A 17,479-nucleotide genomic window follows, 5' to 3' on the forward strand; every position below is an offset into this window, starting at 1 on the left:
TACAACACTAAGGACAGGACAAAATTAAAACTTTATCTCAAAAGATCCTAATGTTAGATCCAGATCTAAACATAGGATCCTTTATATTGTTTCTTTCTTTTCCATATCCATCTCTTTCACGGGTTATTTTTGGACTCAGATCCCAGCTACAGCTTAATCTGTGGAGAACAGCTCTGGCTGTTAGATGTATTTATTTATATGTGCTATTATTTATTTACATTTACTAATTATTTTTCATTGCAATGAGAGCTTATGGAAATCCCAGATAAGGTTTAGCACTCTGCTTTAGCAGGTGCTGTAGAAACAAACCCAGCAACTTGCCCTGACCACTTACACATTCGGCAATGTCCACTCATAACTACTGCATATTAGAAAAAGCCTTTTATTTCAATTGCAGGTACTTGGCTTTTAGCATCCTGGGGAACCCCAGAGATGAGTTATGGCATGAGGCTGAGATTCAGAGATGCCAGATGTGACTATGAGGAGGATTACATGTTTGATGTTGTGGATTTTTCTTACACCAAGACTGATAAAAAGGCTGTTTCCACCTCAGTTGAAGAAGATGTGCAAGAAGAAGATGGAGATAAGGAGGATTTGGATTATCAGGATTACCTGGCTTCTTTTTACTCCATTCGAAGCTCAAGGAAGGCAACAGGTGATGAAGAAAAACAAAACCTTACGGCACTGGCCTGGGAACAGTATGAAGGCACTGATGCTGCGAGTTCCGAGGTGGTGGCTGGCTCAGGTCTGACAGCTATAAATAGTAGTGAATCCACAAACGCCTATAACAAGTTCTTAGAAACTCATATCACTCCTCTTCCCCCAGTCAAGGTTGAAACATTCCAGTCAAATCACACACCAGTCACAGCAGAAGAGGACTTATTTTTAGCTCACACAAGTGATGGAAAGGCTGACTTGATATTTGAGAATAGAAGCCAAAGCACTTATGAAATAGATCACAGTAACATGTCTGCAGATGAACACTTGTTGAGCAACGGGGAAGGCCAAATGAATGTCGCAGAAGAGCTTCCAACTGATGGAAAGGACAGTAAATTTTTTTCAGAAAAGCATCAAGAGGAAAGCCCAGGAAGAGGAACTTATGACATTAACAGTAAAAGGAAAAGGCGAAACTCACTGGCCATTAAGTTTTACTCCGTCCAAAAGATGAATGCCCTTCTAAATCAGGTACGAAATAAAAATGTCTCACTTCCTGACAACACAAGTGCACCTCATTCTATGCATCATGCGGAGAACACATCTGATATAGCCATGGTGGGAGCTGGCCAGCTTCCAAGTGATTATGATGATGAACCAGAAGAGGAGGAAACAAAGATGGAAAATGCCATGCGTGTGGTTAACTTGACACTTGCTTTGGACCTAACTGTAGGAGATGGGTCTAATGCATCCAGCCTTTCTGAACCCAAGCTATCCAAAGATAAACAAGCAGACATTTTTTCTTTAGATCATACGTTACGCAATATAAGCCCCAATTCCAGCCCTGCACTAGTGAAGAACTTACTAGAAGCATCATTGCCCAGGTCTGAGAAATACTCATCTAAAATGACAAACGAGGAATGGAATTTGGTGTCTGCAAAGGAGAGTCTGGGATTAGAGGCAAACTTAGATAAATCTTTTCGTGGCAAGTTAAATCATCGTGGCAGAAATGGTACAGCATTCATAAATAAGAAACATATGAAGAAGTACCAAGGATTCTCACATGTAATGGCAGAAAACCAGAAAGGGAGCCGCGTGCACCCAACTCTGAAAGGAAAGGGGGGCAACAAGAATGATACTTTGAGTACATCGGGAACCTTCATCAAGATCCGAAGGAAGAAAAAGGAATATCCAAAAATGACACACTTGCTGAGCCCAAGGAGTAAAGCACCCCCCAATTCTATGGCAGGATTTGGCCGTACATTGTTTTCGGGTGAGACCAACCACACAACAGTGCCATGTTGCACTAACACCACAGGGGCGCCCAGTGACGCCAACCGTACAGTGGATCTGAGCAGAGCCAGTCATGGAGAGTCGCTAAATTACACACTCACCCCACGGCAGCTTAAACCATCGATCATGATTGGGCTTCCCCAAGAAAATGGAGACTACGAATATGTCACGGAAGGATTTTACAGAGAGGAAACATCAGGTGGTGAATATGAATACCATTATGTGAGCTTTGATGACCCGTACATGACGGACCCAAAAGTGAATATCAATGAACAACGTAACCCAGACAATATTGCTGAACATTACCTGCGTAGCAAAGGGAATGAGAGGAGATACTATATTGCAGCTAAAGAGGTCTGCTGGAGCTATGTAGGATATAAAAAAAGGTTTGGCTAAATCATTTGCTTTCATTTTGCACACCATCCTGATACATACTAGCAGAATGTTGATTCGCATGCTGATAAATTTAAGAGCATCTTTAATGTGCTGTGTAATTTCCAACATTTCAGTTGCGGAATCCTAAGTTCTCAGATTGAATTTACATTTTATTTGATTGATCTTTTTTCCCCCCACTTTTTCAGTATCCTCCAGGTTTACTCCTGCCTCATCTCAGTCTGTACTTGCAAAAATGGCAGAAACCACAGACAGTTTCTTTGCATACTTGCAAAATAAAGAAATCCTTATGCTCAGAGCTCTGTATAGATCTGCAGTTCATCCTTAGCTGGTGTGAGGTGCACAGTTCCAGTGAGAGTAACAGAGCCCATGGCATATACCGTCTCAGTGTGAAGAGCTGAAAACCAGCCTTTCTTCCCACTAGATGACTTTGGTTAAGTTTCTGGTTTTTGTAGAATTGATAATGAGGCAAGGTTTATGAGGAATGATAATTGTTTTATCAGAATAATAGCATTTAGTGCTTCTATTTAAGATCTGAAGAATGATTTGGATGCCTAAAAGCTTATTTTTTAGTTACCAGCTCTGTGTTGCAAAGTGCAGATATAATGAAATGTAAAATGTTTTTCTGTTAGCTTTTCAGAGACATTACATCTGTGCAACAGTAGGTTATATGCGGTAAGCTCACTACACTCTGAGCTAAGCTGTGATTCAGATTATTAAGGCTAATGATAAAAACAAACAAACAAAAAAAAACCCCCAAAAAACAAAACAACAACCACCAGAGTTCAGGTGGGTTTTCAGAGACTAGTTGGAGTTTTTCAGTGATAGCTGACCAAATCTTTGAAGGATCTCATATACCACTGTAGAACTAGAATTGCTTAGACATTGCAAGTCATGATTTTCAGAATCATCTGGCATTTATTTGTGTGTATATTCTTTATATTCTAAAAAGCTCCTGCTGTATGAGTTCTCAGATTTCATCAAAGCTATTATTTCTGATTCACTGTATGTGTTTTCAATTGGGGATTTCCTTTCAGTACAATGATGAATGACAAAACCTGTAAAGATGGCACCACATACAAGGTGATTTTCCAAAGGTATACAGACAGTACCTTTACAACTCTTGAGGATGAAGATGAATATAAAGAACACCTTGGCATCCTTGGGCCAGTTATCCGGGCAGAAGTGGATGACGTTATCCTAGTAGGTCAATGTTTTGAATATGTGTGCAGGATAAGATTCTTATGGCAATCTTACAGTCTAACATAGAATGGGTCCAAAAATACCACAAATTTTTAAAAGATCATGATGGGAAAACAATTTTCAAGCTAGAAATTGCAGTGTGGACATACAAGCACACAAGTTTCTTTGAAACATGTCCTTTCTCTCCCATCCATGGTAAATTCACTTCTGTTTTTCTTTCTTATGTTTCCCAGCGTTAAATACTGGCTTATCAATCTAAAGTAAAATGAGATTTAAGTTTAACATGTTAAAATAAGGGGTTTTTTTAAACACAGATTGCACTGAAAATATTACTTTTTATATGTAAAGGGAGCTTCTTAATTTTTTTTAAATAAATTAGTAAATTTGTATTCAAAGTGAATATATATGTATTTGTCCAAAAGGCGTATTTTCCTCTGAAAACTTTTGCTGTAAATGGATTGGTTAGTTCTAATACAAACAACAAGGATGGAGAGGAACTGTATCCCTGGTGATACAGTGCTATATTTGCATTAGGAAGCACATTGCTGTGGAGTTTCCTTTCTCTCATCCTTCTTCATCCAGTCTTCCAACACTCAGGGGTGGATTAAGATGAGGAGAGTAAATCTCACTGCTTTCTGCTTATTTCAGTAGGAGTAGTGCACAACAGGAACACACTGAGCCACATTTAAAAATGTGAGTAAGAGAAGAAAGAGGCTATTTTAGCTTGGGAGTGTCATTCTCTAAGGAAAGGTAAATATGTAATCTCTCTAGCCTCATGCTTCTCTGGGACAAGTGAGAAGCACTGATTTCAGTGACAGCAATACAGGCAGAGGTCTAGTGATACTATTTTGTGCCCTTCGGTACGACTGTGCAGCAAAGCGTAAGAGGTAGAAACTCCCCATCTTCCTGCTTACTGTACTAAGCATATCCAGGTGTGAAGGGCAGAGGTAAAAGTCCTAGGAACCTAGATTCAGTGGAAAACAGAGTGTTAGACTCATACTTTCTATTTTTTAATTAACTACCTGCATCAAAGAGGGTGACTTTGCATGGAGATGTCAAAAGCTATCCCTGCCAGTTTTGCCATGCACAATGTAGTCTGTAATCAAGATACAAATCTTGACCCTGGTTTGAGGTGATGGGAATATGTTGTGTGGGGACTTTGGTTTAGGCCTGAATTTGCTGAACACAATCTATTTCTTCTTATTTTTTTAGGTTCATTTTAAGAATCTGGCATCCAGACCGTATTCCCTCCATGCTCATGGACTCTTCTATGAAAAGTCCTCTGAAGGAAGCATTTATGATGATGAATCTACTCCTTGGTTTAAGGAAGATGATGAAGTTCAGCCAAATAACAGTTACATATACGTATGGTATGCAAACAGGCGATCGGGACCTGTGCAGTCAGGAGCAGCTTGTCGGTCCTGGATCTACTACTCTGATTTAAATCTGGTAAGGAAATCAAAATAGAAGAGGTAGTGTTACTGGGGTCGATCACAGAAACATTTATGTTGGAAGGGATCACTAGATATCATCCAGTCCACCCCACACAACTCAAGCAGGGTCAGCTAGAGTAGGTTGTCCAGAACCATGTCCAGTCAGATTTTGAATATTTCCAACTGATGTTACTGTATGGCTGTAGAAATGGAAGCAGCAGAACACATTTTGGGTAGCTGTCCTTTATTTTGGGCCTGATGTTCTTATCTGACATTTAATCTCTTACCCTCAGTTAAAAGAGGATATAAGCTGTTGAAGAATTCAAATTGGGGAACTGTTTGGTAGACTGATCAGAGGAAAGTAAAGATACAAGGCAACGGCAATTCTGGTCTCTGTTTTAAATTTTTGGGGCCTGATGCATTTCTATAGAACTTTTTTTGACATCTTTTGGGAAATCCACTTTTACATCTAACATGAGTTTATCACCTTCTAGGAGAAAGATATTCACTCTGGTTTGATTGGGCCAATACTGATCTGTCAAAAAGGAACCTTCAGTAAATCAAACAGCAGAACATTGACCCGAGACTTTTTCTTGCTCTTTATGGTCTTTGATGAAGAGAAAAGCTGGTACTTTGACAAACGTTCTAGAAGACCTTGTACTGAGAAGACCCGAGAAATGCAGCAGTGCCACAAATTCTATGGTATTTATTTCATTTTGCCAAGTATTCAGTTTATTGGGGTAGAGGGAAAGGTAGTGGGGGGGGTATCTCAACTCACAGTGCCTTTGAACATGCATAAATCCTACACATTAATTATATGAATGGTTTTTTGTTGTTGTCCTCCATTGTAGCCATAATAGTCATAATTTTATATGTAAAGATTAGCATTGGCTGGAAATTTGTTATTAAAATGATGAAAGGACATATTAGACTGAAACTTCCAACAGAAAACTTCTCACACTTGCATACATCTACCCCTCATGTTTAAGAAAAAAAAAGAAAAAAGAAAACCAAAAAACTCTTTTCAGTAAGAAGTTAATACCCTGAAAACTTTTCGCAATAAATTTAAAAAATATTGTAATAATTTGACAAATCATCTAGTTCTACTGAAGAGTTCGAAGCAGTCGTAGGACAGCCCTTTATATACCTCTCTGTGGATACAGAGATTTTAGTCATGTAGAGTTACATAAATAGGATCATAGAATATCCTGAGTTGGAAGGGACCCATGAGGCTCATCGAGTCCAACTCCTGGCTCCACACAGGACCAGCTGAATCAGAGCATATGACTGAGAGCGTTATCCAGATGCTTCTTGAACTCAGTCAAGCTCGGTGCTGTGACCACTTCCCTGGGGAGCCTGTTCCAGTGCCTGACCACCTTCTCAGTGAAGAACCTTTTCCTGATATCCAACCTAAACCTCCCCCGTTGCAGCTTCGTTCCGTTCCCACAGGTTCTATCAGTGGTCACCAGAGGGAGGAGATCAGCACCTGCTCCTTCGCTCCCCCTCGTGAGGAAGCTGTAAGCCACAATGAGGTCTCCCCTCAGTCTTCTCTTCTCTAGGCTGAACAAACCAAGGGACTTCAGCCTCTCCTCATACATCTTCCCCTCTAGACCCTTCACCATCTTTGTTGCCCTCCTTTGGACACTCTCCAATAGTTTTATGTCCTTTTTGTACTGTGGTGCCCAAAACTGCATACAGTACACGAGGTGAGGCTGCACCAGCGCAGTGTAGAGTGGGACAATCACTTCCCTAGACCAGCTAGCAATGCTGTGCTTGAAGCACCCCAGGATACGGTTGGCCTTCCTGGCAGCCTGGGCACACTGTTGACTCATGAAATGGCTGACTGTTCAAAGGTAACCCTTTTTTCTCATGGAAATAATGAAATAATGGTCAGTAACAAAACTCTTTCTCCTTTCGAAAATCCGATGCTTGTGTGCTGTCGGTGATCACGTTTGAAAAAGACATTTGAGAAATGGAAGCTGCCTTTGAAAATGGGGTCTATAAAATCAGTTACTAATCAAAGGTGTCAGTTGTGACTGTACAGCTGTGGAAAAGTAAACTGCAGAACACATTTTGGATAGGTGCCCTTTCTTTTGGGCCTGACGTTCCCATCTGACATTTAATTTCTTACACCTCCTTGTTCTCCTGGCTGCCAAGTGTTGCAAGCAAACTGTGCTTGGATCCTCTGGTGAGGTCCCTGGATTTTCTGAATTGATGTACATAGCCTATAAAGTGTGTAGCACTTCGATTTGGAAAAAGTGGTGTTTTTCCCAAATGCATTACTTCATTAAATATTTTACTCATTTTAATAACTACACTCTAGCACTTTAAGACCCCTGTTTTGTGAGCAGTTTTCCTTACTAACAATGTTTTTTTTCAGCCATTAATGGGATTACCTACAATTTGCAAGGCTTGAGGATGTATGACGGTGAACTGGTCCGATGGCATTTGCTGAATATGGGTGGGCCAAAAGACATTCATGTTGTTCATTTTCATGGACAGACCTTCATAGAACAAGGAGAGCCAAAGCATCAGCTTGGTACCTACACGCTTCTTCCAGGTAAGTATCAGAGCTGACTAAGTTCTAGAGGGTGATTGTTGCAGTGTGTCATCATCATACCAATGGAAAGGTGAACAGAAGTTGGCTTTGGGCACAGTAAGAAAGAGTTTGAGAGTGCTAACAGTTCCTTTGCCTGTGATGGTCAGAAGAAAAACCCCACTTAACGGTGTGGCTGGGGGGAATAAAGATAACATTGCTGTCCTTTAGAACTGGCAATATGAGTAAAGTTACAGACAAAACGTAAGTGCTTGGACAAATGGCTTCCTCTCAGATGAGAAGGGATATATATGGAAAATGAACAGCAGTACGGTCTGCAGCACAGTCTTCTGTTTTGCACTTTCCTTGCCACTCACTGCTCTCCTTCGTTGCATCTCTCTTTCTATCTGCAAAGTAGGTCATAGGGCTGGGCTTGGCTTTGGACAGTGTTCAACAGTAAAGGTCAGTATTGGAAAAAGGAAGTCAGTAGGATAGTGTCAGCCACCTATTCCTTGTGAAATGACAAATGTACAGTAGTGCTGCCATCCTGTTCTTGTGTCCCTAGGCGTCAGTGCCACTGAAGTCTTGCTGATGTTTGCTGGGAAAGACTATTGGTGTCTGGCTCAGTATGGTGAAGGTTTCTTTTTACAATGTCAAGATAAGTGTGATACAGAAGAGAAAGAACAAATGTGAGCCCCAGGAGAATTCTTATGTCTAGGGAGAAAGGAAATAGGCTAAAAACATTCATTAGGCCACAGGCTGTACTCCTGTGCCCATCACTGTCAGCATTGCGAGTGTGCAATAACAGCACTTACGAAGCCTGTATTGCCAGCTACAAGTGTTTCTTTAAAAAAAAAAAAAAGGAAACAAGGAGATCAAAATAATGGGATTGGCTTGGAATAATAGGAATTTGTATTAGTGAATGTATGTGGCATACTCACTATGTAAGCTTTTTAAGGTGATGTTTTTCACTAACATCTGCATATATTTTTGTTTAAATGGGAACAAGAATTATCATGTCTGCATTAACTCGTAATATAAGAAAAGCAATGAAGCATGTACTGTGGTTTCTAAAAAGTGCAGCAAACAGCCTAAACCATATCTGGCACTCCTGCGGCATGCAGAAAGTGAGAAGAGGGCCATACATCTGATTTGCCCGCATCTATTATTGGCTTCTTTACACCCATCCTTTACATTACTTGAACAACATACTGGGGTGGCAGGAATAAGAACTATAGTTCTAGCAACACAGAATTAACATCCCTATGTTAAACTTAAAAGCATTCACTGCATGGCTCAGCACTGTACTTAATGTGCAGATATCTGTTGTTATATACAGGCATCCAAGGTTTTGTACATTGCACCAGCAGCAAAGGTTAGGTTTTTATGTGGTCACTTAATTCCACTCTTAGTCTCCAGCTGGAAATTGCTTGCCAAGGAAAAAATGATTGAGACGGTGGTAGTTATTGCATGCTCAGCAATGTGTAGCAGGTTATTTAATTTTTCTGGATTAAGTCATAGTATGATTTTGGCTTAACATGCAGCCTTGCTAACATCAACCTTAGAATGCTAATGTTTCTGAAACATTTCTCTCCCATTTTTTTCAAGGCTCATTTAGAACAATTGAAATGAAACCACAGAGACCTGGCTGGTGGCTTTTAGACACTGAAGTGGGGGAATATCAGCAAGCAGGAATGCAGGCATCCTATTTGGTTATAGAAAAAGGTACTGAACTAAGGTATTTTTTGGCTGGGGGAGTCAAGCTGTAAAGTCATCTCTACCCTTTCAGGATCACTAAAAATAAATTTGGGAGATTGTTCTGCAAAAACCCAAAGCAGATTCTCTGTACTTTCAAGGAGGCAGTTGAGTGGTTACTGTAAATTTCTGCTAGAAGAAAAAATGTTTAGCATCTAGCATACTAGCTTTGAATTTGAGGTTTCTTCATAGTGACCACTGGATTAATCTGTGGAGAGAAATTGCAGAGATTAACTTGGCCTTCTCTGGGAAGAGAGCGGTGATGTTACAGTATTACTAAGAATTGTTCTGAGTGATGTTGTCTTAGAAGGTTCCACCAGAATATATATTGAAATAGCCTTCCCTTTCTTTAACAATCACCTTACTGTGCTCTCTTTAGAGTGCAAGGTTCCAATGGGTCTAGCAAGCGGAATTGTACTCGACTCGCAAATCAACGCTTCACATCATGTCGGTGAGTTAATACTTGAAAAGATCCAGGCGTGCTCCTGAATATCACCAGCAAAATGTTGCTGTTCCATATTGTTCTGTCATCTCATGATATGTCTTACGAGATCAGTTCAGCAGTGAATCAACTGTCAGGTTAAAAAGCTCTCCAGTGCTGTAAGCAGAGACTGTGATCTGTACTAGGTAGCCCTCATCACTATATTTTAACAGCATCACAGGTCTACGGTCAGTATCACAAGCCTCAGAGTCGGGTAGCCCTCTGTCCGTGGCCTGCTGGATGACCTAGAACAAATCCAGCTTTATCTTTTTGTCTTTTGGATTCCCTGCTTGAAAATCAACAGCAAGTGTTCAAAATGCTTTTGAGACTTGCATGTGGTATGAGATGTGAAAGGACAAAGTATATCTGTTATGAAAGATTTGGGAACTTGTCATCTGGAGCAATGACAGTCTTTAATTTCTCAAGTTTATTCTTGGTATAAAAGTGGGATCATTTGATAGAGAAGCTGATAGAATTTTACATGGACAGTGGCAAATCAAGGTATACTGGTTACACGTGCATGCAGGAACACACATCCTTTCCCTTGAAATATCAAATAAATTACTTGTTTTGGAAAACTTATTTTTATTTGGAGTTAATTTTCTTCATTTTCCAACACAGCGTTATGACAGCTTGAATGCTGTGTTGTCATATGTATTTTGTATCAGTTGTTAACATGGAAACCTCTTTATGCAGAGGGAAGCTCTGTGCCATGAGTGTAGAGCACATTTTATGTCTGATCCTGCTGGCAGCTAAAACTTGTTTAGCAAACTCTAGACCCTGGTTCCAGATCAGTAGACCATACCTTACATAAAGGGCTGTTATTTTTAAAGTCATTCTGCCAACTATAAAACTTTGCAGGATAGCAGCTGGCTTCCAGTTGCTGACCATGTCCAAATTATCCAAGATTATGGTTTTAAAGTCTATTGGTTGGGTTTTTTTTCCCAAGACGCATTGAAAAAGAACTGAAACAGTCAACATCAGTAGCTAGTTACAACCTCCGTGGTTTTTTTTTTTTGAGCACCTCTCTTTAAATTCTTGCTTTATTCATGTTTTCTATCTAGATTATTGGGAACCCAAGTTAGCCCGATTAAACAATTCTGGAACATACAATGCTTGGAGCACTACAATGGAAACAGAAGAACTCCCTTGGATCCAGGTATGGCTGGCACAACATGTGCTTGACCATCATTGAGCCTGGGTATGGCCATACAATCCTGTGTTGTGATTATCCCACAGCTTGTTTTAAAAGGTCAAGCTGCTTTTGTTCTTGCTGAGATTGCTGAGGAAAACTGAAAAGATGCAGCAAGCTTGATTGGTGATACCATAAACTGTCCACCTGTCTTGGAGTAACCCCATCTCTACTGCTATTAAGGCCATTGATTGGACAGTTACTCTCACAATTTAGACACTAACTGTTTTGTGGGCAAATGGAGTCATTCTTCCCATTACTTTTTTTTTTCTTCCTCTGTCTGCCTAGCAGTACGTATTTATGTATGTTCGTTACGTGATCACTTAAAGTGTAATACTCTCAAGCATTGCTTCAGATAGTTTTTTGTTTTTCTGTGCCCAACTTGACACAGCACAGTGTGGCTTCACAGGGAAATTAAGCTTATAATTATGGCTTCAAGCCCTATATCATTCAGTCACCTCACTTCCACCTTTTTCTTCCATCACAATCACTTTAGCACCAGATAGCCAATTTGCACCCAAATTTAGGGAAGATAGTTGATTTCCTACACATCTCATTAAAATTGGCAGTTGGGAGAAAAGAAAGACTCAAACTGGTGTTGCAGTAGGAGTTCAACAGGTGGCTGTTATGTTTGGCTTGCTAACATGTTAGCAAGTTAGCAGAGATGAAGTAGGGGGAGAAGTTGGGAGATCTGCTGTGGAACTGGAAATCATGTTGGGAAGAGAAAGAAATTGATAGGGACCATGGTAGAGAGAAGCAGAGGCTACTGCAGTAAAGCATGGAGAGATGTGGAGGGCATATCCCAAAGAATGACTTTCACTGCTGATAGGAACATCTTGATGATTTGGTTTTATGTGCTAAGTTTTTGGATCTGATATCAGCAGGAATGGTGGCTTTTCAGAACTTCAGGATGTCATATCCCTTTTGTCAGCCTGGGTATCCAAAACTAGAGGCAGCTTTTGAAAACATGAGCCTTGAATTTCTCTATACTCCTTTTGCCTATCTGTAAAATGAGGATAGCAGAGTTCTGCCTAGCACGGAGACACAGATATTTTTGAGGTGTCTTTGTGGTGCTGTGCTGAACACTGTAAAATGACCTCTAAAATTAAAGGCATACACAAATTAAGTGAGAGCGACAGCATTAATTTGGACACTGGCATCTGCTTGTATTCCTCCTGAGAGTGTTAGTGTTGTGGGTTTTAAAATGCAGGGCTTAAAGCTATTGTATGTATGCCAAAGAATGAGATGGATTTCGCTGTACATTATTGGCTTTATAAACACTGTTTACTGTTCCTAGGTGGACTTTCAAAGACAAGTTCTGTTAACTGGGATACAGACGCAAGGAGCCAAGCAGTTTTTAAAGTCCTTGTATGTCCAGAAGTTCTTTATTGTTTACAGCAAAGACAAGCGGAAGTGGAACACCTTCAAAGGCGACAGCTTTCCAGCACACAAGGTCCGTACGTGCCATAGGGGTTGCGACAGCCTAGGTAGCACCACTGGATGATGCAGTGAGGTGACAGTTTTATTCTATGTTAAGAGGTAGTGGAAAAAATTATGGCCTTCAGAGACTTAATAATACAGCTTGAGGCCCCAAAGGGCGTTTACCAATCTAATAAAATTCAGATCAGAAGACAAATTGTAAGGTGAGGAACCTCCTAGACTGAGGTTTAGATTGGCCCTGTGACCTTAACTGCATAGAGTCTGGTTTTCTCACAAGCATCTCTCCCTACTTTTATTTCCTAAGCCCATGCCAGCTTTTTTGAAGCAAACAGGAAGCCGAACTAAAAATCAGGCCCTACCTCATTTGGGATTAGATCCTCCTCCTTGTCCCTCCCTTCCTGCTGTCACAGCAGTTGAATGTTAAACTGTCTGAATTGCCTGTGGAAGGCCTGTGTAATAAGTGTGGTCGTACCCTGAAAGAGCTTCATTTTACGCCCAACCGCTCCAGCCCTACCTATTACAGCTCCCTTCAGTTTACCCTGAGGTTTCTATGGTGCAGCACCCCAATTGAAAACCTGTTGTCTCTTACCCCTCTTTTCGCCTCTTTACTAATGTCTTCTTACAGACTTATATAGTGCATTGAAATGAGTTGCTTATTTGAACGGAGGCCTTCAAGTGCTTCCACATATGCTGAGATGCAACCATAAAAAAACTTCATGTTGCCATGCAGCATAGGGTGCTCCGTCACTATGGATGGGGCTAACGGCGTAAAAAGGACTACTTTTGTAACAGAGCAGGCTTTCAGCATCCAAGCTTGTGTTTGCATTAAATTAACTATATGTGGATTTTTTTTTACATAGATTTTTGAAGGTAATTCCGATGCCTATGGGATAAAAGAGAACATCATTGATCCCCCTATTATTGCTAGGTACATCAGAGTCTACCCAACTGAGGCCTACAACAGGCCTACTCTTCGCATGGAATTTCTGGGCTGTGAAGTAGATGGTAAGAATGGGTCATGTGCTGGTGCTTCCTTTCTGGTAAATTTTTTACCTAATATGTTAAATGAAGCTAAAATTTTGGGTGTTCTCAATTCCAACACTGTTGCTTTAGTGTATGGCTACGTGGATGAACTGGAGAAACATGGTGCTTCTCTTAACAGGTTGCTCTTTGCCCCTTGGAATGGAAAATGGAGAGATCAAGAATACCCAGATAACAGCCTCATCTGTTAAGACATCCTGGTTTAACACATGGGACCCTTCGCTTGCTCGTCTCAATCAGAAAGGGAAGATGAATGCCTGGAGAGCCAAGGTAACAAGTGAAAAATAGGGATGACAGCAAGACAGCTACCGTTAATAAAATTGTGCTGCCTGTGTGCTCGTGCGCTTCCTGCACAGTGTCCAGTGCCAAGCGTCACAGGGTTACTTCACAGCTCTTTAGCCATCCTTTGGGAAGAAGCCCATTCAACTCTTCCAGCAGAAAACTTGTTGAACTTCTGGCAACATCAATGAGATCATATTTTGAGAGATGGATGGTGTCCTCTGGACCAGAGCCTGCAGCACTTGCATGCAGAAATAGCCCTTTTAATTTCAGGAGATGAATACTAGTTGAATATTTGGCTCCAAGGGGTTGAAGAAATCCTTCCTGCATTGGTTTATAGGCAGTGCAGCTTAATGGATAATGGAGCTGGGTGACCTTCAGCAAAGCATGTGAGCTTCTGTGTCTTCAAAATGGAGCTGCGTTTCTTTACAAAGCACCTTGAGATTTGCTGAAAGCTACTGTTTTGTATAAGCATTTGGTATTAGTATTATGTATTGCATTTTAATATTGGAGATAAATCTGTGTTATTTCTTATTATGTATTGAAAATTAATGTGGAAATCTTCATCTGCAGTGAAGAAGTTAATTGTATGGACCACCCAAGAACACTTGTGACTTTTGCTTCAGCTTTACTCTTCTGCACTTGTTTGATACAGTTTTGGTGCATTTTGGTGCAATTGTAACTATCTTTAAACAAGATTTTTCACTTAAGCAAATAAAGACATAGAAGTGTTTGCTAACAGAGAACCCTTTTTATCAATTGTAGTTGAACAACAACCAACAGTGGCTGCAAATTGATCTCCTCACAATTAAAAAGATAACTGCTATTGCTACCCAGGGGGTCACGTCCATATCTGCTGAAAACTTTGTGAAAACCTATGTTATCCTATACAGCGACCAAGGCTCAGAGTGGAAATCCTATACAGATGGTTCAAGCTCAGTGGCAAAGGTATCGTCCTCAGCTCAGACAATTGTATCATCACTTGGTTTTAGACGCTGAGTGCAGACAAGGCCCAAAGGCAGAATACCCAGCGAAAGAGATATTCTCACAGGATTTTGAAATGCCAGGGAGCTGGGGTTACTACAGATAATGTCATACTATCCATCTGATTTTGATCACAGTAATTAACAGTAATAAAAGGAAAGAACTCCAAATCTGTAGAGAATGAAGTCAATGTTGTGATAAAAGGAGCTGATGCTATTTGTAACAGAGGACATTTAATTTGAATGAACAATGGATTTCCCAGGGCCTCTCTTCAGCTTTTTTTTCTTATCCTGCCTTGATTTTTATGGCAAAATTAATGTTAGTGAGCAGTTTAGCTGTAACAGAGCTGGAGAGCTCCAGATACCCACAGAGCAGACACAGTACTTTACATATATTGTCCATATCACCTTACGCCAACCTAGCCCACGAGGGCTATTAGCAGAGGTAAAATAAGGGAAGTTCGGGTTTTTTTTTTTTTAATCCATCCAAATTAGAATGGCAAATTTCATGGTGTGGATGGAAACAAAGGCTGTTTAATTCATTCAGACTCAGATATTGCAGGCCTGAACTAGCTTTCGCCCAGCATTTTAGGAAGACACTGGATGTCATCTTATGTAAAATCAGAAATGAGCCAGTCCATCTACCCTGGATGGCTAATGCAACAGCTTGGAGCCATTTTAAAAAGAAAAATCAGGGGTTTTTTAACTGCTGCCTTTTAATTAATTGTGTGTTTGTGTATTTGCAGGTTTTCTTGGGTAATGAAAACAGCAACGGGCACGTCAAGCATTTCTTTAATCCACCCATCCTGTCCAGGTTTATCCGCATTGTTCCAAGAACATGGTATCATGGTATTGCCCTTCGGGTAGAACTCTATGGCTGTGATTTTGGTGGGGGTCTGGCTGTGAGAAGGACTGACAAGTCTGGGAACTCTTAACCTTTCAGCAATCATCATGCAGAACAACAATTTTTTTAAAAAAACCTTAAAACAGTCATACTTAGTAGTTCAGATGTATGCTTCTTCAAAGGACTTTAATGTTTTGCCAGCAAGAATTGAGAGAGATTTCTTTGGCAGATGTTTCATTCCTATAAATACAAACTTTAGAAAATAGCTTCTTTTCTCTGGGAAGAAATAGCAGTCGCTTCTGATTTGTATATCACTTTTTAATTCTAATCAGTACTCTGTCTTACTTTTTACTTAAAATTAAGTTCTAAATTCCTGGTGATGGAGACTCTGGCCTTAATCTTGAGCCCTGATTATCTCCACTTGGTAATGCTTCTGCAGCACAGAGGAGGGATAGAAAGCTACAGGTGGATGTTCTCCATGCATAGGGCTGAGAGGGAAAACCAATGCAGATATGGAGCTGTGGCGCTGCATTCCAGCGATGCCTTGGTAAGAAATGATTGTAGGGGTGTCTTCGCCTCCACCTGCCTTTAATATACACTATGACAAATGTAGAATGCATCCCACTGTTGAGGCATATGCAACCCCTTCTCAGACAATGTGGGTTCACATTATTGATTTGGTTCTGACACACTCAGCACACCTGAAATGCTGTGGATTTCACATCCCAATTCATCTTCAGTGCCCTGGCAAGGGGAGAGGGGGTCAGCAATACCTTTCTTTGCCAGAAATGAGGAGGGTAAGCGATTTAACCTGGATTATGGTAGGTCATGGAATAGCAACAGTAGAACCAAAGTGAGAATCCAGAACTCCTGGCATTCAGTCCCATACAAACTTTTAGACCATGGAAAGGGGGAGCTCCCTTGAATAAAAAGGCACTGAGAACCATAGCTGTTCAGTGAGAATACAACCTGGTGGTGGCAGAGGAGGGTTAGATGAAACTGGGTAAGAAACATCTGCATCTTCTTTACCATTTAGCCCTGACAGTGTTTTCATTAATGGAACTACTCTTGTGCACAGAGCATACATGGATTTTCCCAGGATTACTACATCTAGTGAAAATATATACACAGTCCATGAACTCATTATTCCAGCAGACTTTTAGCTAAGCTTTCATTAGTGTCTTTGGCTTCTATCCTGTAAATTGTTTAATTGCAGAACTTCCACTTATCATAATAGGTACCCTTCAGCAGGGTGGATTTTTCAAGGTAGTTTGTCTTTGAACCTTGTATGGTTTTATCCAAGTTATTTCAGTACTTTTTCAATTCTTGTATCTTGTGGACCATGCATTTCAAAATGAAGGTATAGAACGGGAGTAAAAAAAAGTCTAAAAACAAAAAAAAATTTTTTTTACTATGTCACAAACTGTTGTCATTTTTCACTGGAAAATAAAGATAATATTGTAGCATGAAAAGCATTGACATTTTATTTTGTATATTTGCCTCGACAGTAGTACCTCTTTGGCAATAGTTAGTGAAATTTTGCATTACAAAAGTAACTTTGAGCTTGATGGGAATTTTCAGTGCTTATTAGAATTAATTTCAAAGGGTGAAACTGTATGAATAATTGCTTCATCTTAAAAGATCTGTTTCTTAATATTTTGTATTGTTTCTTAATTTATTGTTGTTTGATACAGCCATGAAATTGCAATACAAGCCATATTCACTAAAAAAAAAGAAAAATGTAAACTTTGGGGTCTGATCTTACTCTGAAAACAGGTAGTAAATGCTCGCTAACTTCAGCAGAACCATGATTTTGTGCAATAAGTGCTAAACAATTTCTCTTTAAAGAGGCTATGATCTTAAAGGTTCTACATAAGTAATTACATAGAACATATATTCTAAAATAGACAACTGCAAAATTGATTACAGGAGCATGATACAATACATCTGCA

The 17,479-nt window shown here is 40.1% G+C and overlaps 1 protein-coding gene across 2 annotated transcripts in view; it reads left to right on the plus strand.

The window, feature by feature from the left end:
• The window catches only part of F5 (coagulation factor V), a 36,000-nt gene extending 19,001 nt beyond the window's left edge, over nucleotides 1-16,999 (plus strand). For both annotated transcript variants that reach the window (XM_054814705.1, XM_054814714.1), the window contains 13 exons: nucleotides 398-2,333; nucleotides 3,378-3,543; nucleotides 4,756-4,992; nucleotides 5,471-5,678; nucleotides 7,357-7,536; nucleotides 9,121-9,237; nucleotides 9,647-9,718; nucleotides 10,813-10,907; nucleotides 12,238-12,393; nucleotides 13,241-13,385; nucleotides 13,543-13,691; nucleotides 14,466-14,648; nucleotides 15,430-16,999. In XM_054814705.1, coding sequence (XP_054670680.1) covers nucleotides 398-2,333; nucleotides 3,378-3,543; nucleotides 4,756-4,992; nucleotides 5,471-5,678; nucleotides 7,357-7,536; nucleotides 9,121-9,237; nucleotides 9,647-9,718; nucleotides 10,813-10,907; nucleotides 12,238-12,393; nucleotides 13,241-13,385; nucleotides 13,543-13,691; nucleotides 14,466-14,648; nucleotides 15,430-15,618 — 3,833 coding nt within the window. In that variant the 3' untranslated portion in view covers nucleotides 15,619-16,999. The remainder of the gene's footprint in view (nucleotides 1-397; nucleotides 2,334-3,377; nucleotides 3,544-4,755; nucleotides 4,993-5,470; nucleotides 5,679-7,356; nucleotides 7,537-9,120; nucleotides 9,238-9,646; nucleotides 9,719-10,812; nucleotides 10,908-12,237; nucleotides 12,394-13,240; nucleotides 13,386-13,542; nucleotides 13,692-14,465; nucleotides 14,649-15,429) is intronic.
• The last annotated feature ends 480 nt before the right edge of the window (nucleotides 17,000-17,479 follow it).

The sequence above is a fragment of the Grus americana genome, chromosome 1 (genome assembly GCF_028858705.1).
Source record: "Grus americana isolate bGruAme1 chromosome 1, bGruAme1.mat, whole genome shotgun sequence".
In the NCBI taxonomy this organism is placed as follows: domain Eukaryota; kingdom Metazoa; phylum Chordata; class Aves; order Gruiformes; family Gruidae; genus Grus; species Grus americana.